This window comes from Sus scrofa, chromosome 1 (genome assembly GCF_000003025.6).
Source record: "Sus scrofa isolate TJ Tabasco breed Duroc chromosome 1, Sscrofa11.1, whole genome shotgun sequence".
Taxonomy (NCBI): Eukaryota; Metazoa; Chordata; class Mammalia; order Artiodactyla; family Suidae; genus Sus; species Sus scrofa.
Window position 1 is genome coordinate 268,661,321 of NC_010443.5, and position 27,883 is coordinate 268,689,203.

The 27,883-nt window shown below is 53.4% G+C and overlaps 1 protein-coding gene across 12 annotated transcripts in view; it reads left to right on the plus strand.

The window, feature by feature from the left end:
- Positions 1-27,883, plus strand: part of DNM1 (dynamin 1) — a 49,189-nt gene that overhangs the window by 8,276 nt on the left and 13,030 nt on the right. For 9 of the 12 annotated variants that reach the window (XM_005660471.3, XM_005660472.3, XM_005660474.3 and 6 more), the window contains exons 2-14: positions 7,809-7,882; positions 8,096-8,245; positions 8,585-8,788; positions 9,091-9,189; positions 9,289-9,449; positions 10,914-11,056; positions 11,185-11,320; positions 11,466-11,533; positions 14,602-14,740; positions 21,760-21,846; positions 24,138-24,208; positions 24,408-24,459; positions 24,665-24,676. In XM_005660471.3, coding sequence (XP_005660528.2) covers positions 7,809-7,882; positions 8,096-8,245; positions 8,585-8,788; positions 9,091-9,189; positions 9,289-9,449; positions 10,914-11,056; positions 11,185-11,320; positions 11,466-11,533; positions 14,602-14,740; positions 21,760-21,846; positions 24,138-24,208; positions 24,408-24,459; positions 24,665-24,676 — 1,396 coding nt within the window. Of the gene's footprint in view, positions 1-7,808; positions 7,883-8,095; positions 8,246-8,584; positions 8,789-9,090; positions 9,190-9,288; positions 9,450-10,913; positions 11,057-11,184; positions 11,321-11,465; positions 11,534-12,814; positions 12,954-14,601; positions 14,741-21,759; positions 21,847-24,137; positions 24,209-24,407; positions 24,460-24,664; positions 24,677-27,883 lie in introns of all 12 variants that reach the window. The other 3 variants (XM_021069568.1, XM_021069522.1, XM_021069512.1) reach the window with 3 other exon arrangements.

Here is a 27,883-nt window from a genome sequence, read left to right on the forward strand (position 1 = left end):
GCAGCAGCTTGATGTGGGATCTCAGTTCCCAGACCAGGGACTGAACCCGGCCCACAGAGGTGAAAGCACTGAATCCTAAACACTAGGCCACCAGGGAACTCCTGAGGCCCATGGCCTTGGGCTGAGAGTTCCTGGCAGAGGAGGCCCAACCAAGGTCACTATGAATATTTTATCTGTTTATCCCATGCCATTCTTTTATCACTGGTCTTAGCACAGGGAATGAAGCCACCAGTCAGGATGGGGAGAAAAATTTCAGCAGGTGAATGCGTGCTCCCCTCCGCCCTCAGCTCGCGAATGCAGTGCTCTCGTAGGCACCAAATACATGACAGGCACTCAGGTAGCTCGTGGCACCATCCGTGGGCACCCTTCTACAGCCAGGATCTCAGGGCCTTCCTTCAACAGCCCTAGGAGGGAGGTGCTGGCTGGGGTCCCATTTCACTGATGGGGAAACTGAGGTTTGGAGCAGGGAAATGATTGGGTGGTGGAGCTGAGACTGCTTCACATCAAGCTGCTAGTGATAAGAAATAAGGATCCATATTGAGCGACTTGGGACATGTCCATGGTGGGCTGTCAGGCAAGTAGAACCGCTACCTAAGAGTGGCTACGAGCCCTGGGCACGTGAGGCGCGTGAGGGGCACCTGACTCATCTCTTGAAGCCTTAGTTTCTTTCCCTTTAAGATGGGGAAACTAGGGAGCTCGCTTCGTGGCTCAGCAGTTAACGAACCCAACTAGGATCCATGAGGATGTGGGTTTGATCCCTGGCCTCGCTCAGCGGGTTAAGGATCCAGTGTTGCTGTGGCTGTGGTGTAGGCGGGGAGCTGCAACTCCGATTTGACCCCTAGCCTGGGAACCTCCATATGCCACAGGTGCGGCCTTAAAAAGCAAAACAAATTTAAAAAAACAGAGAGAGAGAGAGAGGGAGAGAGATGGGGAAATTAGTCACAAGACCCTCATATAGCCGATGCATATGCAGATTTCTTTTGACTGCAGTATCTCAAGTCTCTGCAGAGGTGCGGGTTCAATCCCCAGCCCAGCTCAGTGGGTTAAAAGATCTGGCATTGCTACAGCTTCAGAGTAGGTCACAGCTGGGGCTTGGAGTCAATCCCTGGCTCCGGGAACTTCTGTATACCATGGGTGCAGCCGTAAAATTAAAAACAACCAAAAAAAAAACAGGATACAGATTTCTTAAACAGCTTTATTAAGGTTTGATTTATGTCATAAAATTCACCCCTTTTTAGTGCGCACTTCAATGATTTTGAGCATATTCACAGAGCTGTTGTGCAACCATCATCACAATCTAATTTTAGAACTTCCATCACCCCAAAAAGAAACCTCGTGATGATGCCGATTTTAAAGCCCCCAGCAGTTCCTGGCCAGCAGTCAGCGATTCCTCAGTATTTGCCATGACTGTTAACCATAAATGATAAAATGTTTACAATAGTGATCCCCAGGTGGTGGGATGATGGGTGCTTTTTATTCTTTCAAACATTTTATGTATTATTTGAAAATGTTTTTAAAGGGAGAACATAGGATTTTTTTTTAAGTAGAGAGAAAAGAGAAATCTATTTCCACTTTGCAAGTATACAGTCGTCCACTTTTGAAAAAAAGGAGGGAAGGAAGGGAGGAAAGAGGCAAAGAAGAAAGACAAAAAGTGGGGAGTTCCCATCGTGGCTCAGCAGAAATGAATCTGACTTGGATCCATGGGGACGCAGGTTCAAGCCCTGGCCTCACTCAGTGGGTTAGGGATCCGTCGTTGCCATGAGCTGTGGTGTGGGTCACAGAGGTGGCTCGGATCCCATGTTGCTGTGGCTGTGGTGTAGGCTGGTGGCTATAGCTCCAGTTTGACCCCTAGCCTGGGAACCTCCATATGCTTCGGGTGCGGCCCAAGAAAAGACAAAACAAACAAACAAACAAAAAACAACAACAAAAGATCACAGGTTCTCTTTAATGGAGAATATGGTTGTGGAGCGCTCACCGGACATGGAGTCCAGACAGACCCCGGGGTAGAGTCCTATCCTGTCACCAACTTCCACTGTGATCTGCAGCAACACTTTTCCCCCCCTTTTTGTGCCTCAGTTTCCACATCTGTACAATGAAGGCAATGGCGGGAACATTGGAAGCTCGTCTTCAAATCATTTTTTCGGCTGATCAGGGGTGACCTGATCTCAGGTTCCGTGCCAGGCACCCAGCTGGGTGCCGGGCAGACGATGGTAACAGGACCAGCCCAGCCCCTGCTCTCAAGATATCAGAACATCAGGGGAAGCCAAGGCCAAGGCTGCCCTGAAATGCTCCAACCTTAGCCGGAGATTCATGGGCCATGTGACATGGGCTGGCCTGGGGCCTCCTGGGGCAGCAGGAACAGAGAGGGACTTGTTGCCTGGAGGCAGCCTCACCTCCTCCCGACTGTATTTCTTGGCCTGCCCACTCCCTCACCTCTACCCTAGCTCCCTGCTTCGGAGAGCACCTCGCAGCCTGCCCGGCCCCCTCTCTCTCTACTTCTGAGGCAAGATTTGCATGGAACTGTCCTGGCCTCCGCCCCCCCTTCCTCCGCCCCCCCCACCCCCGATGGGTGACATGGTGGTGGGAGCCCAGCCTGTATTCTCAGCTTGCTCAACAAGTTGTATTTATAATCACTGCTACCATTTATTCAGGCATTAATTTATATAAGCCTCACAGAAACCCCATTTTACTGAGATGGAAACTAAGGCTCAGAGAGGTCTGGTCATTTGTCCATAGCCACACAGCTCCTTCGGGCACCTCTGACATTCAATGCCAGGCCTGTATGACATTAGAGCCCAGGAAACAGGAGACTTAGAAGGCTGACCACTGCTGGGTACACGCCAGATCAAGCATGCTGCTTTCCGGTGTTGTCTGCATTCAGCAGGACCTGGGAATCAAGGTCCCTTGAGCTCTAGGCCCAGATCTCAGATACCAGAGTAGGGCTGGGGTCACGTTGGGTTTTGGGGTAATTTCTCCAGGGCCCCTGGGGTGACAGCGCCAATTTAGACAGGGAGCTTGTGGTGCCTGGAGGTCCTGAGCTGTGTTTATTTCATCCTCCCTGTTCTTGGGGTTTGAAGGTGTCTCTGCAGTCGGCAAGGCAAGGCCTCCCTGGGAAACCGCCATCTGTCCAGAACAAGTGGGAAGAGCTGGCATGTCACCATCCACCCCTCCCACGCGACATTCGAGGCTGGTGGGCCCAGCACACTTCTCTCTGGGCACCTGTCCTGTCCTCCCTCAGGCTAACCAGGAGCTGGGTGGGAGGTGCTGGGGTGGCTCTGACTGGAGACCAGATCAGGCCCCAATCCCCAGGGAGGAGGTGCCAGGGGGCACTTTAACAGAGCACAAGAGGCAGTCTGTCCAGGTGGACAGCAGGAACTGGGGCGGGGGGGCACACACTTGTGCCCAACCTGTGCCCAGCGGGAAGTCCAGCCAGGAGCTGGGCACTCGCAGTCTGGACAAGGGAACCAGCCGGCGCTCTTCGCTGCCCATCCAGGGATGGGCCTCCCACTCCGATCCCAACTCGGCCCCCTCTCCCATGGCTGTGTGGCCTCACAGCCCCCTGCTCCTCTCCGGACCTCGGTCCCATCCTCTGGACAGTGACAGAGGAGTGAGATGAGCTCTGAAAACTCCTCCTCCTTGCGGTCCACCATTTCCATCCAACGTTCAGTGGAGAGAATCCCACGATCTGATTCAGAGCCCAGAGGAGGTGAGACAGAGGGTTCCTCAGATGCTGGATTTCGTGTTGAAATTTGGGAATCCTCCGAGGGAGGAGGCTGAGCACAGGAAGCGCTCAACAGGCCCCTCTGATGCTGAGCGCCTCCTCTGTTCCAGGCACAGGCTAAGCTCTTTCCTTGAAAAGGCTCCACGACTCGTCCTGCAGTCGTGAGTGGTAGCCTGCAGTGCTGGGTTTAGATCATGTGACTTACAGCTGAGAACCCAGAGGCCCAGAGGGGGAAACTACTTGCCCAGGGGCACGGGGTCAGGGAACGGCCCAGGTGGGATTCGAACCCAGGGCCTCTGCCTGGCACTCTCTCCTCATCACTGAGCCAGGGATTCTTAAACTTGACAGGAACATGAAAATCACAAGGGGGGCGCATTTAAGATCCGGATTCCCTCCTCCTCCCCACCCCCATTGAGATTCAAACCCAGCCTGTGTGAAGTGTGTGCATTTTAACAAGCTACCCAGGGAATTTTTTTTTTTACATTTTATTTTATTTAAAAAAATTATTTTCATCATAGCTGATTTGTCCAGGGAATTCTGATGTGCAGGCCCTTTGAGAGCCTGGAATTCTGATGTGCAGGCCCTTTGAGAGCCTGGGCCAAGATGCCCACCCCCCGGCACCCGCATCCCCACCCTGGCTCTGGGAGATCCTGGTCTGAGGAGTTGCTTGGCTCCCACACATGGCTCTGCGCTCTAATCTCTGCTTTCCATAAGCTGCTTGTCCTTTAAGTAGCCCTGGGAGGGAGCGATGGGGAGCGGGCTAGCCCAGACCCCTGACCACCCCTCCAGATGGGCTCCCCATAGCTTCCATATGACACCTCAGGGGCCACTGCCCCTCAGGCCTGCCAGGGCCGAGTGGGCCCATCTCTCAGGGGCAGTTGTGGGGGGGGGGGGCTCTCAGGGAAGCGCTCCGGGAGGGTTCAGGTCTCTGCGTGGGGAGGGGGCGCTTTGTGGGGAGCCTCATCCTTCCCAGCCCCTCCTGCAGTTTCCATGGCAACAATGGTTGGACCAGTATTGCTGGGTGAGGAGCTGGTGGGGAAGACGGTCGACCTCAGGTCCCCAGGCCCACCTCAGCCTCTGTGAGACCAGAGGTCCCGCCTAAGGGGTCACCCCCGGCAAAGGAGTAAAGGATGGGAGAGACAGAGACAGGAAGTCCCCCACCGGCCCCCAGTTAATCACCTCCCTCGCTGTGCTGCCTGGTGCGCCTCTGTCTCAGCACATGTCACACCGCATTGCATTATCTGTTGACGTGTCTCTCCCACCACGCTGTGAGCTCCTCGGGGTGGGAATTGTCTGACTCATCCTCTCCCATCCCCGGGGCCCAGCACAGGGCCCGGCACAGAGCAGCTGCTTCCAACTATGTTCTAGACTGAATTAAACTGAATTACATAAAAAAGCAAGTCTGGGAGTTCCCGTCGTGGAGCAGTGGTTAAGGAATCTGACTAGGAACCAGGAGGTTGTGGGTTCGATCCCTGGCCTTGCTCAGTGGGTTAAGGATCTGGCGTTGCCGTGAGCTGTGGTGTAGGTCGCAGACTTGGCTCGGATCCCACGTTGCGGTGGCTCTGACATAGGCTGGCAGCTATAGCTCGGATTCGACCCCTAACCTGGGAACCTCCATATGCCACAGGAGCAGCTCAAGAAAAGGCAAAAAAAAAAAAAAGACAAAAAAAATTAAAAAAAAAAGGCAAGTCTGGCTCCTCAGGTTTAGGGGACAGCAGAGTGTGATGGGGAAGTTCCCGGGCTCTGGGGTCCAACAGACGCTGGCTTTGACGCTCAGCCTTGTCATTCCTGAGCGAACTTGAAGAAGTTGCCTCACTTCTCGGAGCCTCAGGTGCCTCCTCTGTAAAAATGATCATTTTCATATGAGAGCACTTTTCGAGGACGTGGGGCTTCAGTCCTCATTTTTGTATTTTTATTTTTATTTTTTGGCCACATCCATGGCATAACAGGAGTTCCCAGGCCAGGGATCAAACCTGCGCCACAGCAGTGACCAAAGCCTCTGCAGTGACAGTGCAGGATCCTTGACTTGCTGTGCCACAAAAGAACTCCTCGGTCCCCGTTTATTAAGGACCTCCCGTGAGCTAAGCCTTGTGCTGGGCCCTGGGATACCGTGACATACAGAAGGATGCAGGCCCTGCCCTCTGAAACTCACTGTCTTGCACAAATGAAAAGCATCTGTCTGGCATCTAGAGGTGATGGGTAAATGCAGGATTTTTATCATCCTCCTTCCCCATAACGTGGCTGGCTCCTCCCCGCTAGTCTCTGCTCTCCCCGGAGGTAGGGCAGGGTGAGGACAGGGGATGGAAGAGGTCTCCCCAGGGCCCCAGGAAGAGGCCTTGAACCCAGAAGCCTAGGCCTAGTCTGTTGTCTGGGGTGCAGGAAGCTTTGTGAGTCTGGGTTAGGCTCTCAGCTGGGACAAGGGGTCCAGGTTCATGCTCCGGCTCTGTCCCAGTCCTGTAGGTCCTTGAGCATGTCCCTTCCCCTTCCCGAGTCTCTCTCCACGAATCAGGTGGCTGGCCAGATCACTACGGTCCCTCAGGCTCTGGCCTGCTCCCCCTTTCCAGAGTCCTGGGAATCCCATGACTGTGATCCCAAGAGCCTGTCCCTGGAGAGGCTTCCTTCTTGTGCTGGCCTGGGTGGGACCATGGGTGGGTGGGGAGATGAATATTGCAGACAGGACAGAGAGAAGTGGCACTCTCAAGAGTTAGCCAAAAGGCACAGACTTGGAGAACAGACTTGTGGTTGCCAAGGGGGAGGGGGAGTGAGTGGATCGGGAGTTTGGGGTCAGTAGGTGCAAACTTTTACATTTAGAACGGATAAGCAATGAGATCCTGCTGTATAGCACAGGAAACTACATCCAGTCACTTGTGATAGAACATGGTAGAAGATAATATGGGAAAAAGAATGTATATATATTATGTGTGACTGAGTCACTTTGCTGTACAGCAGAAATTAACAGAACAAGAGTTCCCGTTGTGGCTCAGTGGAAATGAATCTGACTAGTATCCATGAGGACGCAGGTTCAATTCCTGGCCTTGCTCATTGGGTTAAAGATCTGGCATCGCCGTGAGCTCTGGTGTAGTCTTGGATCTGGTGTTGCAGTGGCTGTGGCATAGGCCGGCGGCTACATCTCCGATATGATCGCTAGCCTGGGAACATTCATATGCTGTGGGTGTGGCCTTAGAAAGACAAAAAAAAAAAAAAAATGTTTAAAAAGAGCTGAAAAAACTGTTGAGGTTGACACCGGCACAAGCAGCTGTCTGAGGAATAGATATTGTCTGGGGGCAGGAGGTGACCTAGCAACCCCTTGGATCTAGTCCTTCAAGGGGAGCTGGGTCTGCAGAGAGCTAAAGGGCAGGAACCTTTCACCAGGGGGTGAAACAGATCGGGTGCCCAAGGGTCTGGTAGATACTGGCTTTGCAACCTGAATGTCTCTGAGCCTCAGTGTCCTCATCTGTAAAATGGGGATAACAGCAGTGTCTTCCTCGTGAGGCTATTAGGTGGAGTCCATGAGACACTACCCACAAGGAGCCTGGTGTGCAGTAGTCACTGAAGAAACATGAGTTTTTTTCCTTGTCTCCTCCTTCTCCCATCCCCCTCATCCTCAACCCCAGCCAGATGGGGCCTGGGAAGGGGAAGTGAGAGGGTGCCTTTCCCCACAGCGGAAGGGAGGGGAGGAGGTGCAGCCCCGTTTCCTTGGCATCCATTCTGGACTGGACACTTGGACATGGGTGGCGGGGCACCGCATGCCTCAGTTTCTCCTGAGTTGAATGGAAGTGGCTGGGTTGGGGCAGGAGCTTCCTGTTGGCTTAGAACCAACACAGAGCGGATCTGAGAGTTGTCTGGGGGTCTCTGGTCTTGTTTTGGGGGCAGTTCAGATGCACAAATTCTGTGACCCAGAGGACTCGGAGTGGCCTTTTCACCTTTCTCACCTGCCCTCTCCCCTTAGTGACCTAAAGCCCTTGGGCTAAGGTGTGGCAGGGCACTTTTGGAGAGCTTCGGAGCTCCCAGTGGCAGGACAGGTGCCCCTAGGACAGAGGGAGCCTCCTCAGACCTTACCGCTCCTCTCACTCTCAACTCACTGCAGGGACTTCCTGCCACGAGGATCTGGCATTGTCACCCGACGTCCCCTGGTTCTGCAGCTGGTCAATGCTACCACAGGTATGGGCTTCCCCTCTTGGGGCCTCATTTCCCATCTGAACAGCGGGGATAGAAATGCATAAGGGAGAGGTGGCTTTGTTGTGGGGGGAGGGAAGAGAAGGCGGTGTTGGGGATGCGTGTGTGTGAGGGATCTTTTCCCAGGGGGAGAAGGGATCCGGGTGGGTTCTGGGCTATGATGCTTACTCCCCCTCCCCCCTCCTCCTTCCGGGGCAGAATATGCCGAGTTCCTGCACTGCAAGGGGAAGAAATTCACCGACTTCGAAGAGGTTCGCCTGGAAATTGAGGCCGAGACAGACCGGGTCACCGGCACCAACAAGGGAATCTCTCCAGTGCCCATCAACCTCCGCGTCTACTCGCCGCACGGTGAGGCGACCTGGCTCTGCCCGCGGCCACTGAGCTCACTTCCTGAGCCACGCCCCTTGGGAAACCAGCTCCTTGGCCCCGCCCTTCAGCTGGCACCTCCTTACAGACCCCGCCCCCACAGCGGCTTCTCCAAGCCTCCTACCCCACGCCCCACCTTGCTATGGCTCCGCCCACCCCTGGCCACGCCTCTAACGGGCCTCTGCAGTAGCTCTCTTCCCTAACTCCACCCACCTACGGCCAAGCTTCCCAGCGGATCTCTAAGCCCCGCCCCGTTCCTTAATCTCCCCGCCCATGGCCACGCTCCTCGCCTTGAGCCCGCCCTCTTGCCGCCCTGTCCAGTGCTGAACCTGACCCTAGTGGACCTGCCCGGAATGACCAAGGTCCCGGTGGGGGACCAGCCTCCTGACATCGAGTTCCAGATCCGAGACATGCTGATGCAGTTCGTCACCAAGGAGAACTGCCTCATCTTGGCTGTGTCCCCTGCCAACTCCGACCTGGCCAACTCCGATGCCCTCAAGGTCGCCAAGGAGGTGGACCCCCAGGGTAGGTTCCCACAGGCACCTGACACGCAAGGCCCCCGGGGTCTACTCACAGTGTAAGGGGGAGCCACCGGAGGATCTCAGTGAATAGCGCTAGGATCATGTTTATATCTTTAAAAATCATTTTAGCCACTGTGAAGAATGAATGAGTCGGGGAGAGAAGAGGCAGGCAGTAGGTGAGGGAGGGAGTGGGCTGGGAGATGGGGGGAGTGGGGTGAGATTGGAGAGCCTGGGGTCTCCTGTGTGAGGGCGAGTGCGGATGTAGACAACCCTCTCCCGCCACCCACCCCACCCCCCCCGCCCCAGGTCAGCGCACTATTGGGGTGATCACCAAGTTGGACCTGATGGACGAAGGAACAGATGCTCGCGATGTTCTGGAGAACAAGCTGCTCCCGCTGCGCAGGGGTAGGCAGGCCACGCCCCTGACCCACCCACCGCCCCGCCCCTTGGCCCCAGCCCGCCCCCTGCAGGGCTGGTGGCCCCTGACCTCCGCCCCGCCCACAGGCTACATTGGCGTGGTAAACCGAAGCCAGAAGGACATCGATGGTAAGAAAGATATCACGGCTGCCTTGGCTGCTGAACGCAAGTTCTTCCTCTCCCACCCTTCCTATCGCCACTTGGCTGACCGCATGGGCACGCCCTACCTACAGAAGGTCCTCAACCAGGTAGGGCTCAGGCCAGTCTGAGGCCTGGGGAATCCGGCATGAGGACAGAATCATTAAAGTTTGTTTTGCGAAGGTTGCTTACCATCCCACAGAGCTTCGCTGACTGTTTTCTGTCTGGGGCCAGGCAGGGGAGCCCCGGAATCCCCCAGGATGGAGAGAAGTCCCAGGCCTCATGTGGAGGTTGGCCCTGACAAGGGCTTGGGCTTGGGGACTCAAGACTGAAGACCTTGGTTCCTTTTGAAATGGGGAGAGGCTCATCTGGGGATGGGTGGTTCCAGGGGCTTCCCTAGGGTGCTTCTCCATCTGGGATGGGGCCTGCAGAATTACTGAGGGGTGTGTGTGTGTGTCTGTATGGCATGGGGCAAAATCAAAGTCTCTGGAGGCCACACACCTGGGTTCCTCTCTCAGCTTTGTCACTCACCCACCAAGACTCTCCAGCTCTCTGAGCCTCTATTTCTGCATTGGTAAAGTGATGGTTGGTGATAAGACCCATTCCTTAGGGTCGTTGTGCAGTTCCTCGAGATACTGTGTGTGGGAACCTAACCACAGTGAGCCCCAGAACTTGAGAATTACCTTAAAGGAGGCCTTAAACCCAGAGAGCACAAGGGGACAGCCTTCTAGCCATCACCGGCCGGGATTCATTTTGTTTGGCTCTTGTGGTGTCCAAAAATCTTAAATTAGTCAAAACCAGGTAATTTCAAATAAAAATCTAGGGAGTTCCCGTTGCAGCTCAGCGGGTGAAGAGCCCGACTAGTATCCATGAGGATCCAGGGTCGATCGCTGGTCTCACTCAGTGGGTGGGGATCCGGCGTTGCTGTGAGCTGTGGTGTAGGTTGCAAACGCAACTCGTGGATCCCATGTGCCAATGCAACCCCTCACCTGGGAACTTCCATAAGCCGCGAGTGTGGCCCTAAAACAAAACAAAATCTAGATTTCTGGCTTCTATTGAAAATGGAGTTATTGATTCTTTTTTTTTTTTTTCTTTTTTTTGTCTTTTTTGCTATTTCTTGGGCCACTCCCACAGTATATGGAGGTTCCCAGGCTAGGGATCGAATCAGAGCTGTAGCCACCGGCCTACGCCAGAGCCACAGCAACGAGGGATCCGAGCCGCGTCTGCGACCTACACCACAGCTCACAGCAACACTGGATCTTTAACCCACTGCGCAAGGGCAGGGACCGAGCCCGCAACCTCATGGTTCCTAGTCGGATTTGTTAACCACTGTGCCACGACGGGAACTCCTGATTCTTGAACTCAGTTAATACACCTCTGTGGCATGTACTGGGTGCCAGGCCCTGCCCTCCGGCAGCATTCATTCTGGTGGGCAAGGCAGCAGTGGGCGGGGCTATGGCTACACACGTCACCAGGGCCACAGAGACCCCAGACATCTGGGTCCCTGCCTGATCCTGTGGGCATTCCGGGGGTTGTGACCATGGCTTCAACCCTTTCCTCGACCTCATCCCCAGCAACTGACAAACCACATCCGGGACACACTGCCCGGGCTGCGGAACAAGCTGCAGAGCCAGCTGCTGTCCATTGAGAAGGAGGTGGAGGAGTACAAGAACTTCCGCCCCGATGACCCAGCACGCAAGACCAAGGCTCTGCTGCAGTGAGGCCCTCCCCACCTCCTGACTCCCCAACACGGAGCTGCCCCCCCACCGCCCAGCCTCCCAGCACCAGGCTCTCCCTCCCCTGGGCTGCTGCCACCCACTCAGGTCATAACCCTCTCCCCCCCAGGATGGTCCAGCAGTTCGCTGTCGACTTTGAGAAGCGCATTGAAGGCTCAGGGGACCAGATCGACACCTACGAACTGTCAGGGGGAGCCCGCATCAACCGGATCTTCCATGAGCGCTTCCCCTTTGAGCTGGTCAAGGTAGGCGGGCTCCCCAGGGGCAGGAGGGCTACCCTCCCTCTTACTCACCTACCTAGGTCTCTCCCACGACCCCACTAGAGGCCCTGGTGCCCAACCCTGGGAGCAGGATAGGCCCTGACCCACCATCTCTTGCTCTCCTCTGCAGATGGAGTTTGATGAGAAGGAACTCCGGAGGGAGATCAGCTATGCCATCAAGAATATCCATGGCATTAGGCACGTATGGGGCCTGGGGAGGGAGCTGAACCCTGGAAAGCAGCAGGGGTCTAGCGCAGAGGCAGAAGGAGTGATGGAGTGAGCCTCCCTCAGGAAGGACCAAGAGCCCCAGTCCCCAGTCTCCTGTCCCCCAGCTTTCTGGCCCCCACTTTGGATGGGCTCTGGCTGGGGGAGGTGGATGGGAGATGTGGCCATCCCCCTACCTGCAGCCTGCTGCCCTCCTTTGCTTGGCTCTGAGAGTAGGGCCCGGAGGCTAGACCAAGCTGGATGGAGCCCAAGACACAGTGGCTGGAGAAGCACCCTCAGGGCTTGGGCCCCCGGCCCATCTAAAGCTGCCCAGACCACTGGGTAGGGGCCTGGGGTGGAGCATCTAGCTGTTGGTCTGTGAACCTTTTATGATGGGATGGGGCCTCTCCATCCTCCAGATCCTCCCATAATCCCATTAGCCCAAACTTGGCCCCATTCCACCCCACCTCCCTCCCTCTAGCCAACCCCAAAGCCTGTGAAGCAGGAAGGAATACTGGAAATAGACTGTTCCTTAAAAGCTTAGCTCCCCTTCAGGGACCCAGATCTGCAATGATCATTCAACGAGAAAACTTTAAAGCACCTGCTATGTGCCAGGCAGTGAACAAGACCAAAATGTCCCAGGTTCAATATGGAATTTACAGACTGCATTGGCCAAGGCACAGGGAAAAAAAAAATCCTCTCTCCTAGTTCCCTTCAGCAGATAGAACCTTTTGGAAAAATAGAATCTTAAGATGAAACAGGATTCAGTATGCACCAGTTATAAGCAGAGCTTGTCTTGCCCTAAAGAGCATCGATTCAGAATTCCCATCATGGCTCAGTGGCTAACAAATCCGACTAGGAACCATGAGGTTGTGGGTTCGATCCCTGGCCTCGCTCAGTGGGTTAAGGATCCTGCGTTGCCGTGAGCTGGGGTGTAGGTCGCAGATGCGGCTCAGATCCGGCGTAGCTGTGGCTTTGGCAAAGGCCAGCAGCGACAGCTCCGATTCGACCCCTAACCTGGGAACCTCCATATGCCAAGGGTGCTGCCCTAGAAAAGGCAAAAAGACCCCCCCCCCAAAAAAAAAGAGCATCGATTCAAAGTCCTTCATTAGAACCCCTCCTGCCCATTTACAGGTGGGGACAATGAGGCCCAGAGAGGGGTAGTGGGAGGACCCCGAGGGCAGAGCTCAGGGGGTTGGGGTGGGCCCCTGGCCTGGTGCTCCTGGCAGGAGCTGGCCTGTGACACCGTGCCCTTCTCCTGCTCCGGGCGTTCAGAACGGGGCTCTTTACCCCAGACATGGCCTTTGAGACCATTGTGAAAAAGCAGGTGAAGAAGATCCGAGAACCGTGTCTCAAGTGTGTGGACATGGTTATCTCGGAGCTAATCAGCACCGTTAGACAGTGCACCAAGAAGGTAACCAGCGCCCGGCCAGCCCCCCCTGCCCCGCCCTGCTCTGCTGCTAGGCGCTCCTCCCCCACCTCCCCCACTGCCTCCTCGGTAGCATGTTCAGGCCTCGGCGGGGTGGGGGAGGCAGGCCGCCACAGTCCAGGACAGGGGGACTCTCCGAGGGGGCCCCACTCAGCCCCCGGCCCCTAGGCCCGGGGACCAGGGCTTAGACGTTGGTCAGACAGCTATGATGGTGGTGATCGGTGCTCGGAGCCCACCCAGGGCTCCCCCAGCTCAGGGAGAAGAGGCCTTGAGGGCACCCTAAGCCCCTTACCTGCCCTCAGAAGGGGGGCCGCTCTGGGGGCTCCGAGAGGGGTCTTGGGGGAGCCTGGGCCCTGGAGACAGATGAGAGACAGGACTTTCTTGGGTGCTGCCCTAGGGGCCTGGAAGGCCAGAAGGCTCCAGAGGACCCAGGTCAAGCAGGTGCCCCGACTCCCCACTGCCCCGCATCTTCCCCATCGCACCCACCCTCACGCAGGACCCTCCCTTGGGACTGAACCCATCCCTTCCATCCACATCCAGCCTTCCAGAGACAGAGCCCACTTCCATCTGCTGCATCATCTGAGCCTCACAGAACCACTCAAGGAGGGCAGGGCAGGGCAGGGAAGAGGGCACCCATTTCACAGCAGGAAAACCCGAGGCTCAGGAGAGCAAGTGACTTGCCCAACATCACATGAGCTAGGAGGTGGCAGAGCTGATACTCGGAGCCAAGGCTTTGGACTCCAAGTCCAGTGCTCGTTTGATTCCACCCCCAGCCTCCCTCCCTTTCCCCTCCCCACTCCTGCCCTGGCCCCTCTCTATCACCATCTCCACTCTTTCTGTCTTTCCTTTTCTCTCTCTTTCTGTCTTTCCAAACTGAGTTCCTCCAGACCCCTTTGGGAGAAAGGCAAAGGACACCCCTCGAGGAGAAAGGGAAGGGCAGGAGTAGAGCAGGGAGCTAGAGAATGGCGATCAGGCAGCTACACAGCAACTCCAGAGGGCACCATCTGCATCTTTGTCTGTGTAAATGGAGCCCCCTTGAGTTGTGCAGTGCACAGCCTGGGCAGCTGGATGCAATGACCTTGATGGAGGTAGGGAATGTTCTGGGCTTTGGAGTAGGGATGCAGTAAATACAGGAGGTTCTGGGAAACCTAGAATTGAAGAAAATATGAGTGGGTGGAGTCCTGACCTGGGTCAGCTCCTCAGCAGGACCCAAGGCTGTGACCAAAATGTTGTAGGAAAAGCGAGAGAGGGCAGGCTCAGTGTAGCTAAAGAATGGGGTGGGGGTGGGGGGAGCAAGCCCTGGGGAGAGAATATGAACTCAATAAGGGCCCTTGGATGGGGCAGGGGCTTCGGCCCTCAGACCCCTCTGGACCCTCAGAGCCCTGGTGGGAGGTGTTTCTTGGCAGCACCTGGGAGGTGCCAGTCCGGGTGGCAGCAGGATGGCCAGGTCCCACGCTCACATTGTCTTCTCTCTCTTTCTCTGTGTCGGTGTCTCTCTTTCTCCCCTCGTGCCCGTGCCATCCTCCACCCCGGATCCTGGCCCTGCTTGGCTGTCACTCCCCTCCTTCTCCTTGCCCGCCCACCCCGGCTGCTCCTCCTCCTCCTCCTGTCCCCTCCTCCTCCCCGGGTGCAGGACGGGCCTCTTCACACCTGACCTCGCTTTTGAAGCCACAGTGAAAAAGCAGGTGCAGAAGCTTAAAGAGCCCAGTATCAAGTGTGTGGATATGGTAGTCAGTGAGCTCACGGCCACCATCAGAAAGTGTAGCGAAAAGGTATGACGGCCGCCTGGGAGGGGCTGGGCCTGGCCGGCCCTTCCTCAGGGGCAGGGCCTCCCGTGGGCAGAACCATCCGCTGAGCAAGCCTGGCAGCCTCTCAGCCACCCACGTGGACCCAGACGCCCAGGCTGGTCCAGGTGATTCCTGGCCCTGAGGTCTCATGCCAGCTAATACCCCTGGGTCTGCCTGCACTCATGATTCCCTCAGGCCCCATCTCTGCCAGAAGACTTTGCTCGAACCCAAGCATCCTCAGTGGCCTCTTTTGATGACCTGGGTGAAAGGAGTTGGCCGCCGTTTATTGAGCAAGTGTTCAGTTGGGCTAAGTGCTTGCCCTTGGTATCTGACATGATCCCTTTAACAACCCGAAGAAATGGGCAGTACTATTCCCCTTGGACAGATGACAAAACTGAGTCTCAGAAAAGAAAAGCAGAGACTCAGGGACGCCAAGGGAAGAGATCTGGGATCAGGGCCTCCTGGGGTCGGGGAGCTTCCCCAGTCCCTCCACATCAATTTGCCGAAAAGCATATTGGATTACTCACTTTTCTGTAATCCATACATGTTTGACGGGTCAGCCTCTTTTGAGTCATCTGTGACCTTTTCGATGCCTTTTTCCTGTCTGTCACCTTTGGGACATGTGGGGGATTTTTAGCCAGACCATCTGAAGCAGTTCTTCCCAGGGGACTAGATGAGCCCAGCCTCGCCTGTATTTGCAAAAGTTCCCTATGCTGGGAAATGGGGCACCTCTGCCTTAACTTCCTGTTTCATATAAGTAGCATGGTTTTCGTGGCTCCTCCACAGATAGTCCCGTGCACCCCTTTCACAATCCTGCATCACTTGTGTGCCAAATGGGAACAGAGGAAGCAAATCAGCATCCACTCGGTGCATGGTCCTGGTGGGATCAAATCTGGGCTGGAGTCTCCATTGCATAATGTATATCGTAGCATCTAAATTATAGTCCCACCGCATCATGAATACTAAGCAATATAATCTTACTTTTTCTGCTTTTTGGTTTTTGCTTTCTTTCTTTCTTCTTCTTTTTTTTTCTTTTTTTTTTTTTTTTACTTTTTAGGGTCACACCCGCTGCACTTGGAAGCTCCCAAGCTAGGGGTCAAATCGCAGCTACAGCTGCTGGCCTACGCCAGCGTCACAGCAATGCCAGATCTGAGCCACATCTGTGACCTACACCACAGCTCACAGCAACACCAGATCCTTAACCCACTGAGTGAGGCCAGGGATCGAACCCACATCCTCATGGCTCCTAGTCAGGTTCATTAACCACTGAGCCACAAAGGGAACTCCCAACACAATTTTACTTTTGCTACACTAAAAAAACATTGAGTTTATTTTAAGCTGCCTCAAATCCCTTTACAGAAGAAGACAAAAGATAACTCAGTTGTTTAAAAATTTGGGTTTTCATTACACAAGTAGCACATACTCAATGAAAGAAAATTTGGAAAATGCCCAAAAGTAAAAAGGAGGCAACAACCCTCCCTTTCCAGCGAGGCACATGGAGATGGCTGTACATTTTCTGCAAGTACAATCCTTATTTAAAAAGTGAAATTATCAGCGTTGGTTTTCTTCTGATCATACGTGATTGTTAGAAAAATATTCAAATAGCCCAGAGAAAGCAAAAGTCCCTATAACCCCACAAGCCTAGAGATAAGGATTGCTGATGGCACACCCTTCCTAACTAATTACAGAGATACACCAGTTTTAACCTAAATGGGATCACGTGATCACACACTGATTCATGAACACTTTTTTACCACGCAGTGTGGATGGAATCCTTCCATGTAGCTACATAAAGATCATGCCCTTGATGGGTTCCCTGGTGGCCTAGCCGTGAGGGATCTGGTGTTGTCACCGCTGTAGCTTGGGTCACTGCAGTGGCATGTTCTATCCCAGGCCTGGGAATTTCCTCATGCTGCGGGTGTGACCCGCCCCCCCCCCAAAAAAAATCATGCTCTTTTTTTTTTTTTCTTTTTTGTTTTTTTGCCATTTCTTGGGCTGCTCTCGCGGCACATGGAGGTTCCCAAGCTAGGGGTCAATCAGAGCTGTAGCCACCAGCCTACGCCAGGCCACAGCAGCTCGGGATCCGAGCCGCGTCTGCAACCTACACCACAGCTCACGGCAACGCCGGATCCTTAACCCACTGAGCAAGGCCAGGGATCGAACCTGCAACCTCGTGGTTCCTGGTCAGATTCGTTACCCACTGCGCCAAAAATCATACTCTTGAACGGCTGAATTGTACTCTGCTATAGACATATGACAGGGTTTATTGATGCAATATCCTACTGACAGACAGGTAGGTTATTTCAACCTTTTTTTCCACCCCTTTTTCAAATAGTGCTGTATTTGTCATATTTAGCCTGTTGTTTGTGGAGGACAGATTACTAGTCTAGGATTGCCTGGTCAATGGAGATGAGGACTCACAGTTTTGGTGACTTCTGCAAGATTTGCTCTCCAAAAGGTTCTCACCAGTTCCTCTCTCCAAACCATTTTCCCTATGCATAGGCTTATTTATCTTGTTAGGTATTCACATGGTGAATATACTAGTATCCTGCTTTTTCTTTCTTCTTTTTTTTTTTTCTTCATCTTTTTTTTTTTTTTTTTGTCTTTTTAGGGCTGCACCCGTGGCATATGGAAGTTCCCAGGCTGGGGGTAGAATTGGAGCTGTAGCTGCTGGCCTACACCACAGCCACAGCAACATGGGATCTGAGCTGTGTCTGCAACCTACACCACAGCTCATGGCAATGCTGGATCCTTAACCCACTGGGCAAGGCCACGATTTGAACCTGTGTCCCCATGGATGCTAGTCAGATTCATTTCCACTTAGCCACAATAGGAACTCCTTTCTCTTGAGAATATATATTTTGGGGGATATTATTGCATAGTCTACAGCAGCATTCTTTTTGTTGTTGTTGTTGTTGTTGTTGTTGCTATTTCTTGGGCCGCTCCCGCGGCATATGGAGGTTCCCAGGCTAGGGGTTGAATCGGAGCTGTAGCCACCGGCCTACGCCAGAGCCACAGCAGCTCGGGATCCGAGCCGCGTCTGCAACCTACACCACAGCTCACGGCAACGCCGGATCGTTAACCCACTGAGCAAGGGCAGGGACCGAACCCGCAACCTCATGGTTCCTAGTCAGATTCGTTAACCACTGCGCCACGACGGGAACTCCTACAGCAGCATTCTTAATGATTGCACAACACCCTATTGAATAGAATTATCACGGTTTACTTAATCGTTTTCCTATTGGTGAACATTGAAATTGTCTCCAGTTTTTCAGTATTATAAATAACCTGGCAATGAAATTTTTGTGTATAAAGAACTCTGTTTTTCTTTCTCTTGGATTATTTCCTTAGGATAGATTCCTAGAAGACTGATTACTAGACATAAACATTTAAAAACTGTGGAACGGGAGTTCCCTTCATGGCTCAGCGGTTAACGAACCCGACTAGAATCCATAAGGACACGAGTTGGATCCCTGGCCTTGCTCAGTGGGTTAAGGATCCGGTATTGCCATGAGCTGTAGTGTAGGTTGCAGACGCGGCTCGGATCCCGCATTGCTGTAGTTGTGGTGTAGGCTGGCAGCTGTGGCTCTGATTGGACTCCTAGCCTGGGAACCTCCATATGCTGAGGGTACAGCCCTAAAGAGTGGAAAGAAAAAAAAAAAAAAAGACAACTGTGGAACCCTTTGCTGAATTGCAGACCAAAAAAGCAGTAATTAGGGTAAATGGTAATGTTTTAGGAACAACCCAAATGTCCATCAAGAGGGGATTGATTATAGGATCACAAACAATGAAAGACTATAGTTGTTAAAAGGCCAAGGACTATTTACTTCCATTCACATGTCCCTCCACAGGTACTATGGAGAAGAAAAAGCAGGTTTCAGAAAAGAATATATAGAATTTTTGGGAAATGGAGTTCCCGCAGTGCACAGCAAGTTGAGGATCTGGCACTGCTGCAGTTGTGGTGTAGGTCGAAGCTGCAGCTCTGATTTGACCCCTGGCCTGGGAACTTCCATATTCTCAGAGTAGGGCCAAAAAAGAAAAAAATATAATAATAATTTTGGGGGAAAAGTAATATATATAAGTGATAAATATATAAGCTATATAATGTATATAATATCATATAGTGATATATGTAAATGATAAAATTCCAAAGGCATAGTTGCCAACCATTATTTTGAGAGAGCAAAGAACATAGGGCTATTTCTATTTCACAAAGTTTAGTTCAGATTTCTTATAATGAGTCAGTAAATTTTTGTGCGCAGAAAGTTAGTCAACAAAAAGCTTAAGAAAGGAAAGCTTTACACTATTTCTACAAAAATATTTTTGCCTTTTGATTGATTTAATACATAGTCATTTTTTTGTTTACATAGTAAAATTCACCCATTTTTGTCTTAATTTTTTTTCCTTCCTAAGTCTTCTCAATCTAGCAAGCCACTCTTTTTTTTTTTTGCTTTTCTTTTTTCTTTTTCTTTTTCTTTTTTTTTTTTTTTTTTTTTGTCTTTTTAGGGCTGCACCTTCAGCATATGGAGTTCTCAGGCTAGAAGTTGCATTGAAGTTGCAGCTAGAAGTTGAATTGAAGCTGCACAGCCACAGCAACACGGGATCCAAGCCATGTCTGTGACCTACACCACGGCTCACGGCGAACGCCGGATCCTTAGCCCACTGAGCAAGGCCAGGACTTGAACCTGCGTCCTCATGGATACTAGTCATGCTAACCATTCCTAGCCCTTCTGGGATGAGAGTTTTCACCTCTGCATGAAAGGCAGAGTTTAATGTCAATCACGGGGTGTGCTGCTCAGTCCTCCCAACAGCCCCAAGAGGGCAGCTGCTTTTGTTACATCCATTTCACACATGGCGAAACTGAGCTCAGAGAGGTCTCGTCATTTTTCCAAGGACAGTCAGCGGGACAGAGGGCTGGCTTTGAACCCAGAGCCATGTGGCTCCAGGGCCGGTGTTCCTGACCACTAAACAGTGGGCTCCAAGCTGACTGCCCTGCTGAGCCAAACACAGAGAGAAACGTTCCATTTGAAAAACTGGCTGAAAGTCCTGGAAATGCTCAGAGGCAGCCAGAATGGAAAAAGATGCTCAAAAGGAACAGAACTTCTCAAAGGGGCTGAGGCTGCCCTGTCACGTGTGTCACATGGAAAACTTGACAGATGTGACATCCAGGCGGTTAGTGGGAGAACTGGTCATGCTCTTTGGCAAATTGCTGCCTCCTTCTCCCTCCTTGCCCCCGCCCACCCCCACCCTGGGAGGGAGCACTTGGGACCGTCTCAGAGGAGGCTTTCTGGCAGCCGTGACTCGGTCTCGAATCTGCCCCAACTTGGAGACTGTGAGAAATGAGAGCCCATCCTTGAGCCTCACGGGTCCACTGGGCCCCTCCAGCCAGTGTTGTTTTTCAAGCCCCTGGTCTCAGGCTGCCTCTCTCCCAGGTCCCCTGAGCTTGGCCACATCAGCTACACCTTTGGCACCGCCACGGGACAGTCAAGGGGGAGATGGGAGGATGTGGCATCTTTCAGGTCTGCCTCTCCTGGGCTGGCATCCAGGGCGCTGCTCCCCCCCCCCAACCTCCCAATAACCCCCCCTCCCGCCCCATCTCTTTGGCCTCTGTCTTGCCCTCGAAATCACTACCTGTGACCCGGGCACGCTAACCTCCAGCTCTTTCCACATAGGGGGACGCACCTGAGGGGCCTGACCCAGGTGCGGAAAGAGGGACAAGAGCTAGGTCTGGGCCCCACTGCGGCAGAGGAGGAGACTCCCACCAGGGGCAGCTCAGCGAGGTCCCCTCTCTGAGGAGTTGCTTGTTCAGGAGCCAGAGGGCAGAGGAGCCCACATGCACCCACCCTGGCAGGGAGGGCAAAGACATTCATCCTTCATTCATTCCCTCATTCCCTCAACATGCCCTCTTGGAGCACTGGTGCTGTGCCCAGCCCTGCCCCTGCCTTCAGGGCAACTAGTGAGGGGGTGGGGCGGGGTACGTGGAGGTCGATAACTCAGATCACGGGTGATCTCGGCAGGCTTCCTGGAAGAGGCGACATGCAACAGAGTCTTGATGGAGGAGTTGACATGGGCTTTGTCCAGAGCCTGGCTGAGCTGAGGACAGAATTCACAGGCAGAAGGGGAAGAGCTTGGAGCAACCTTCCCTTTGCCCTCAGCAGATAAAAACTGGGGCGGGGGGAATAGGGCCTGCTGAGTTCCTACCCCAAAGGAGTGGGGTAGAGACAGGCTGGCTGGCCAGCTGGGAGCCAGGCGGATGTGGTTGGGAGGGGAGGTGGTGCCAGGCCAGGGCATGCAAAGGGAGGCAAAATCGGGTGGATTCTACCAAGAGGGCCCCGGGGTCCAGCCAGGCCCCCGCAGGGTACTGCTCATGCTGCTGGCACCCCAACTCTGCATGCCCCACCCCCACCCCACGCATGCCTGTGCCTCCTGCATGTCCCTTGTGTGACTGCTGGTTTTCGCCTGCCCCCTCCCCCAGCTCTGACAAGGAGCATTGCCCGTCCCCAGCCTGACTCAGGAGGCCACCTGGCACCTTGGGCCCTGCCCTCCCCAGATTCTCCCCGGATAGTCATCTGCAGGCTCTTACCTGCCTGCTGCCCCGCCTGACAGTGCCACCAGGCCTTGGAGAAGGCAAGCAGTAGCCCTGAGGACCAGGGAACACTTGGGAGCTAACGGCGCCCCAGACCATTCTGTTTCCGAGACGGCTGCCACCGATTCCGGGCGTTCCTGCGCCCGGGAGCCGCCTCCCCCGTGAGGTTGCCCGAGTAGGCTAGCAAAGAGGGCCTGGAGCCAGGAAGACCCTTGAACTGCCATTTGGAACCCACAACTGGCGGAAAGGGGTGGCCGTGGCTTGGTGCCATCAGCTTCCTGGGACCCCAGGCCTCGGCGTTCTGTGTGCCCCCGCCCCCGCGCCCCACGACCCTGGATCCCCCGACTCTGGCGGGTTTGGGTGCTTCCCGCCCGTGCCCCCCGTGTACGTGGCTCTCTCCCCTCCCACCCTTCCCCAGCTCCAGCAGTACCCGCGCCTGCGGGAGGAGATGGAGCGGATCGTGACCACGCACATCCGGGAGCGGGAAGGCCGCACCAAGGAGCAGGTGAGTCCCCAGCCCGCCGCCGTTCAAGCCTGTGACCCTGGGCTCGCCCCCTTCTCCCCGGTCCGGCTCTTCTGTCTCTGTCTCCTTTGTACTTGCTCTCCTCCCACTAACTTTCTGCTTCTCTCGCTTTTTCACTGTGCGAAAATACGTATAACATACATTGTACAATTTTAACCATTTTAAAGCGTGCATTTCAGTGGTATCAAGTATATTCAGATTGCTGTGCAACCATCACAGAACTTCTTCAATCTTCCTAAATGAAACTCTGTCCCTCTTAAACAATGGCTCCTGTTCCCCCCTCCTCCCAGCCCCTGGCAACCACCTGTCCACTTCCGGTTTCTATGAACTTGACAACCTAGGTACCTCATATAAATGAAAGCATGCAACATTTGTCCTTCTGTATCTGGCTTACTTCACTTAGCATCATGTTCTCAAGGTTGTAGCATGGGTCAGAATATCTTTCCTTTTTACGGCTGAATAATATTCCATTGTATGGATAGACTTTTTTTTTCTTCTTCTTCTTCTTCTTTTTAGAGCCACACCCACAGCATATGGAGGTTCCCAGGCTAGGGGTCGAATCGGAGCTACAGCAGCTGGCCTACACCACAACCACAGCAACACAGGATCTGGTGTGGGAGTTCCCTGGTGGCCTAGCAGGTTAAGGATCCAGTGTTGTCTCTGATGTGGCTGGGGTCACTGCTGTGGCTCAGGTGCAATTCCTGGCCCCGGAACTTCTTCATACTACAGATGCAGCCAAAAAAATAATTTTGGTGTGTCCTCTTCCAGACATTCATCCTAGGAACATACAGATTCCAGATTTTCTCTAAATCTTTTTTTTTTTTTTTTAGGGCCGCACTCACAGCCTATGGAAGTTCCCAGGCTAGGGGTTGAAATGGAGCTAGCTGCGGCTGCCAGCCTACACCACGGCCACAGAAACCCAGGATCCAAGCTGAGTCTGTGACCCACAGCTCGCAGCAATGCCGGATCCTTAACCCCCTGAGTGAGACCTGGGATCGAACCCGTGTCCTCATGGATACGAGTCGAGTTCGTTACCACTGATCCACAATGGGAACGCCCGGATTTCCTCTAAATCTTAAAGAATCACAAGCCTGCTGTGTGTCTTGCCTTTTTTCTCTAAAGATAATTGTAGCTAACATCTCTTGAGCACCTGTTACATGTCAGACACGTGACTTTCCTCCTCCTGTTGTGTCTTCACCACTTCCGTGAGGCGCAAACACTTCATTTGTGGAACATGAGGCTTTGTGAGGACAAGCTTACCGGAAGCCGCAGGGCCTGGGTCTGAACGCAGCTGCGTGCATCGGGAGTGGCATTCTCATCATGCCTCCATTATAAATCCTATCTTTCTTCATTACTTGCAAAGGGGATTTGTCCAGGCCAGAACCGAGAAGTTATCCTCATTCTTTTGAACCGCTGTAGAATGCTTTCTTATTTAGAAGATACCAGAGTCTATTTCACCTTCTGATGACCATTGGCTGGTTCCCAGTTGTTCTCTGAGAGATGGTTCTAGAAATGAATATATACTTAAAAAAAAAATTTTTTTTTGTCTTTTGTCTTTTTAGGACCGTACCTGCGGCATATGGAGGTTCCCAGGCTAGGGGTCCAATCAGAGCTACAGCCTCCAGCCTACGCCACAGCCACAGTAATGTGGGACCCGAGCCGCATCTGAGATCTACACCACAGCTCACGGCAATGCCGGATCCTTAACCCACTGAGCGAGGCCAGGGATCGAACATGCCACCTCGTGGTTCCTAGTCGGATTCGTTTCCACTGAGCCAAGACAGGAACGCCTCTACATATTAATATTGTCAAATATTGCCAAACTGCCCTCCAAGAACATGATGCTAATTTACATTTCCACTAATAGTGTGAGGGAATCTGTCTTCCCACCATTGTGCCCACATTGGTCATTATCAATATGTATTATTAATCTGATAAGTTAAAAGGGCCTCATTTTAACTTCTGTCGCTCTATAAATGAGAGGGGCCATTTTTTACATACCCTTATAGGTTGTACGCATTTCTCCGATGGATTACGCATTCGTGTTCTTTGACTGTTTGGATCTGTGTGTCTCACCTTTCACTTATCCATGGGGAGGAACTGTGTATTTGTGATGGATACTATTATAGATGCAGTTATTTATTTCTTATGGACTAGAGGTTTATTTACTATGGATTCTACATATGCTGCAAGTATGCTTCTCCCAGCTTTTCATGCATTTTAAAACTCTGTGGTATCTTTCCCCGTGTCTGCTGACCTGTGTATCCTGAAAGGTCATGCTTCTCATCGATATTGAGCTGGCTTACATGAATACCAACCACGAGGACTTCATAGGCTTTGCCAAGTGAGTGCTCCCTGGTCAGAGAAGGTGACATCTCATGTGATTCTGTGTGTGTGTGTGTGTGTGTGTGTGTGTGTGTGTGTGTGTGACCCAGGTCTGCTGGGTTAATGAAGCCCCTGGATCTGGTGCCCACTGAGCAGGGGCGATGAAGCTGAGCCTCTTGAGAGATGTTCTGAAACGCTTCTTTTTCTCTCCCCATTAGTGCTCAGCAGAGGAGCAACCAGATGAACAAGAAGAAGGCTTCAGGCAACCAGGTGAGTGAACCCCAGGGCCCCAGCCCGAGGGATGGAGGGTGCCGGATGGACGCCAAGCTCTGAGAGCCCCCTCCCCCGAGGAGAAGGGTCCCACGGGGGCCAGGGAGCCTGTCAGATGCCAGCCACAAGCCTCCCACTCTGCCTCAGTAACCCTCTCTCCTCTCTCCCGATGCCTCTCGTGGTTGCTATGGTTACCTCTTTGCAGGATGAGATTCTGGTGAGTACCAGGACTGGGGCTCTTGGTTTGTGCAGTGAGGGGGAGGAGGGACTCCTTCGTAGCAGGAATGTGCAGGGGTCAAGAGGGCACTCTTTGGCTTGAGCTGCTTGCACACACAGGCATATGGGTGTCCACTCATGTATTCAGGCCAGAGGCAAGGCCTAACCACACAGAGTCCTGCCAATCTGTCCATCAGTGCGCATGTGCTAAGCATCTACTTCAGCCAGAGGTAGACCACGTGGGCTGGGGTGGGTGAAAATGGCTGGAAGGGGCCTGGCACTGAGCTTTTTAAAATATCTGCTGGATGGATGGATGGATGGATGGATGGATGGACAGATGGATGGGAGAGACATGTTTTTAAGCTGGCCTCTCTACCAGAGAGTTGAGTGAAGATATGAGTGAGGAATTCCCTGGTGGCCTGGTGGGTAAGGATCTGGCAATGTCTCTACTGTGGCTCAGGTCACTGCTGTGGCACAGGTTCAACCCCTGGCCTGGGAACATCTACATGTCATGGGTGCAACCAAAAAAAAAAAGAAATTGAATGAAATGGCAAGAGACCGGGGACTTCCCATTGTGGCTCAGTGGAAACGAACCCAACTAGTATCCATGAGGATGGGGGTTCCATCCCTGATCTCACTCACTGGGTTAAGGATCCAGCATTGGCACAAGCTGCAGTGTAGGTTGCAGATGCAGCTCGGATCCAGTGTTGCCGCTGTGGTGTAGGCCAGCAGCTGCAGCCAGCCCCTAGCCTGGGAACTTCCATATGGCGCAGGTTCATCCCTAAAAAGGAAAAAAATAAATAAATAAAAGAGAGAGAGAGAGAAATAAAGAAATGACAACAGAGTGCCTCCTCGCCTGCTCTGTCCTTCAGATCTCTACTCAAACATCACTTCTCGACCCCAGTGGTACCACCAGCATAGAGTCTGAGCTTTTCCAGAGGCCACAGTTTTTGTGATAATGCAGGTGTTTGTGTCATCACTGACATCGTATCACTTCCCTCTTGACCCCTATGAGGGGAGGGGCTGGGTCTGTCTTGTGCACCAGTAAATCCTTAGCCCCCGGCGCCGTGCCTGGCACACAGTAAGTGCTCAGTAGAATGAAAGAGTTCATGAAGGCACCATCCCAGGACAATTCGGTTCAGCAAACACTCACTGGTGCCTACCCTGTGCTGGCTCCTGGGCAGGAGTGAGACCCTGGCCCTGCCCCTCGGAGACCTGGGCTGCAGGCAGGGCGGGAGTTGGAGGAATGGGAAGTCCCTGGTGCCAGGCTCTGGGAGGGGGTTTTGAACGAGCAGGATGAGGGCAGCGCTGGGGGTGGCTGAGCGAAGACAAAGGCTGCCCATCAGGGCAGGAGGGAGGTGGAGAGGTCTTTCAGATCAAGGAGATGGAGGACCGGGCTGTGGCATGCAGACTCAATTCCAAAGACAATGATGAGGAGTTCCCATTGTGGCTCAGCGGTAACAAGTCTGACTAGTATCCTTGAGGGTACGGGTTCAATCCCTGGCCTCGCTCAGAGGGTTAAGGATCTGGCATTGCCGTGAGCTGTGGTGTAGGTTGCAGATGCAGCTCCAATCTCACATGGCTGTGGCTGTGGTGCAGGCCGGCAACTATAGCTCCGATTCAACCCACAGCCTGGAAACTTCCATATGCTGCAGGTGCAGCGCTAAAAAGCAAAAGCAAAAAAAAAAAAAAAAAAAGAAAGAAAAAAGAAAAAAAAGGCAATGACAAGATGGGGACAGAATGAGAGAAGGCTCATGGGGCACCTGGCTACCATGTCCCTGTCCACGGCCACTAGCTCTGATCCACTGTGCGATGTGAGTTCTCCCCAGGGTTCTCGGGGAAGCCAGAGAGGGTTAAGGGGGGCTCCAGGCGGGGCTCTGAGAGCCTCAGCAGCAGGCTTGACCCTAGAGGGCTTTCTTGCCAGCCCCTTGGTCTTTTCTGGATGCTTAGGAGAGATGCCAGGGAAGCCAGGGCTGAGGGAGGGGGGCAGAAGCAGCTCCCTGGTGCCCTTGGTCTGGCCCACCAGCAGGGTCTAGTCAGTGGTCCTGCCCCTTGGAGTAGAATTGACAGGCCCGGAGTTCTGGTCGTGGCACAGTGGTTAACGAATACGACTAGGAACCATGAGGTTGTGGATTCGATCCCTGGCCTTGCCCAGTGGGTTAAGGATCTGGCGTTGCTGTGAGCTGTGGTGTAGGTTGCAGACACCGCTCAGATCCCGCATTGCTGTGGCTCTGGGGTAGGTGGTAGCTACAGCTCCGATTCAACCGATTCAACCACTAGCCTGGGAACCTCCATATGCCGCTGGAAGCAGCCCTAGAAAAGGCAAAATGAAAAAAAAAAAAAAAAAAAAGAATTGACAGGCCCTGGTCTGTGTCAGGCAACTTAGGACAGTCCCAAGGAGAATTGCTCCCTGACGTGAAAGGAGACCCTTGCCCCTTGCTGTGGGCTTTCCCGGGGGAAGGGGGATCTGGGCAGTTTGTGCTCAGCCCCCCACCCCCACTCCCTGTCTGCACACTCTGTCACACCCCCCCGGGGCCTGGAGGCAAAGACTCTTAGACCCCTGCTATCACAGCCTTCCTGTATGCATGCCACAAATATTCAATGACCACTTACTTGCTGTCCTCGGAGCACACAGTCAAAGGCTGGGAATATACATCAGTGACGGAGAGCAAGACAGGCTGATATCAACAGGTAGCTTCACATACACACAGAAATTCCAAGTTCCAGCCACCGCCATAGAAGAAGACTTAAGAGAGTGATAAAAGATTATAATAGGGGTCCTGGCTTATGCTGGGGCCCAGGGAGAACCTGCCTGAAAACGTGACTTCTGAGTCCACACCCAGACCATGAGTAAGACTTGCAGGGCGAACAGGAGGACATGCTTTCCAGGCAGAGTCAACAGCAGCCTGTGCAAAGGCCCTGAGGTCAGAAAGACGGCTTCGAATAAATTGACTCTTAAGTTGAAAAGATGCTCAGAGTTGTCTTGCCCAGTCGGCCACCGAAAACTCCGCTTGCACACTTTTTAGCAGCGGGGAGCTCATCCCCTTCCAAGGCCACCAGTCCCCTACTCGGGTGGCTCTGACACGCAGAAGCCTCTTTATCCTGAGCTGACCTCTGCCTTCCCCCATCTTCCACTCTGTTCACTTGTGGTTCAAGCCAGGGCAGGTCTGGTCCCCACCCTCCCTGACTCAGCCAGACCTCCAAGGGC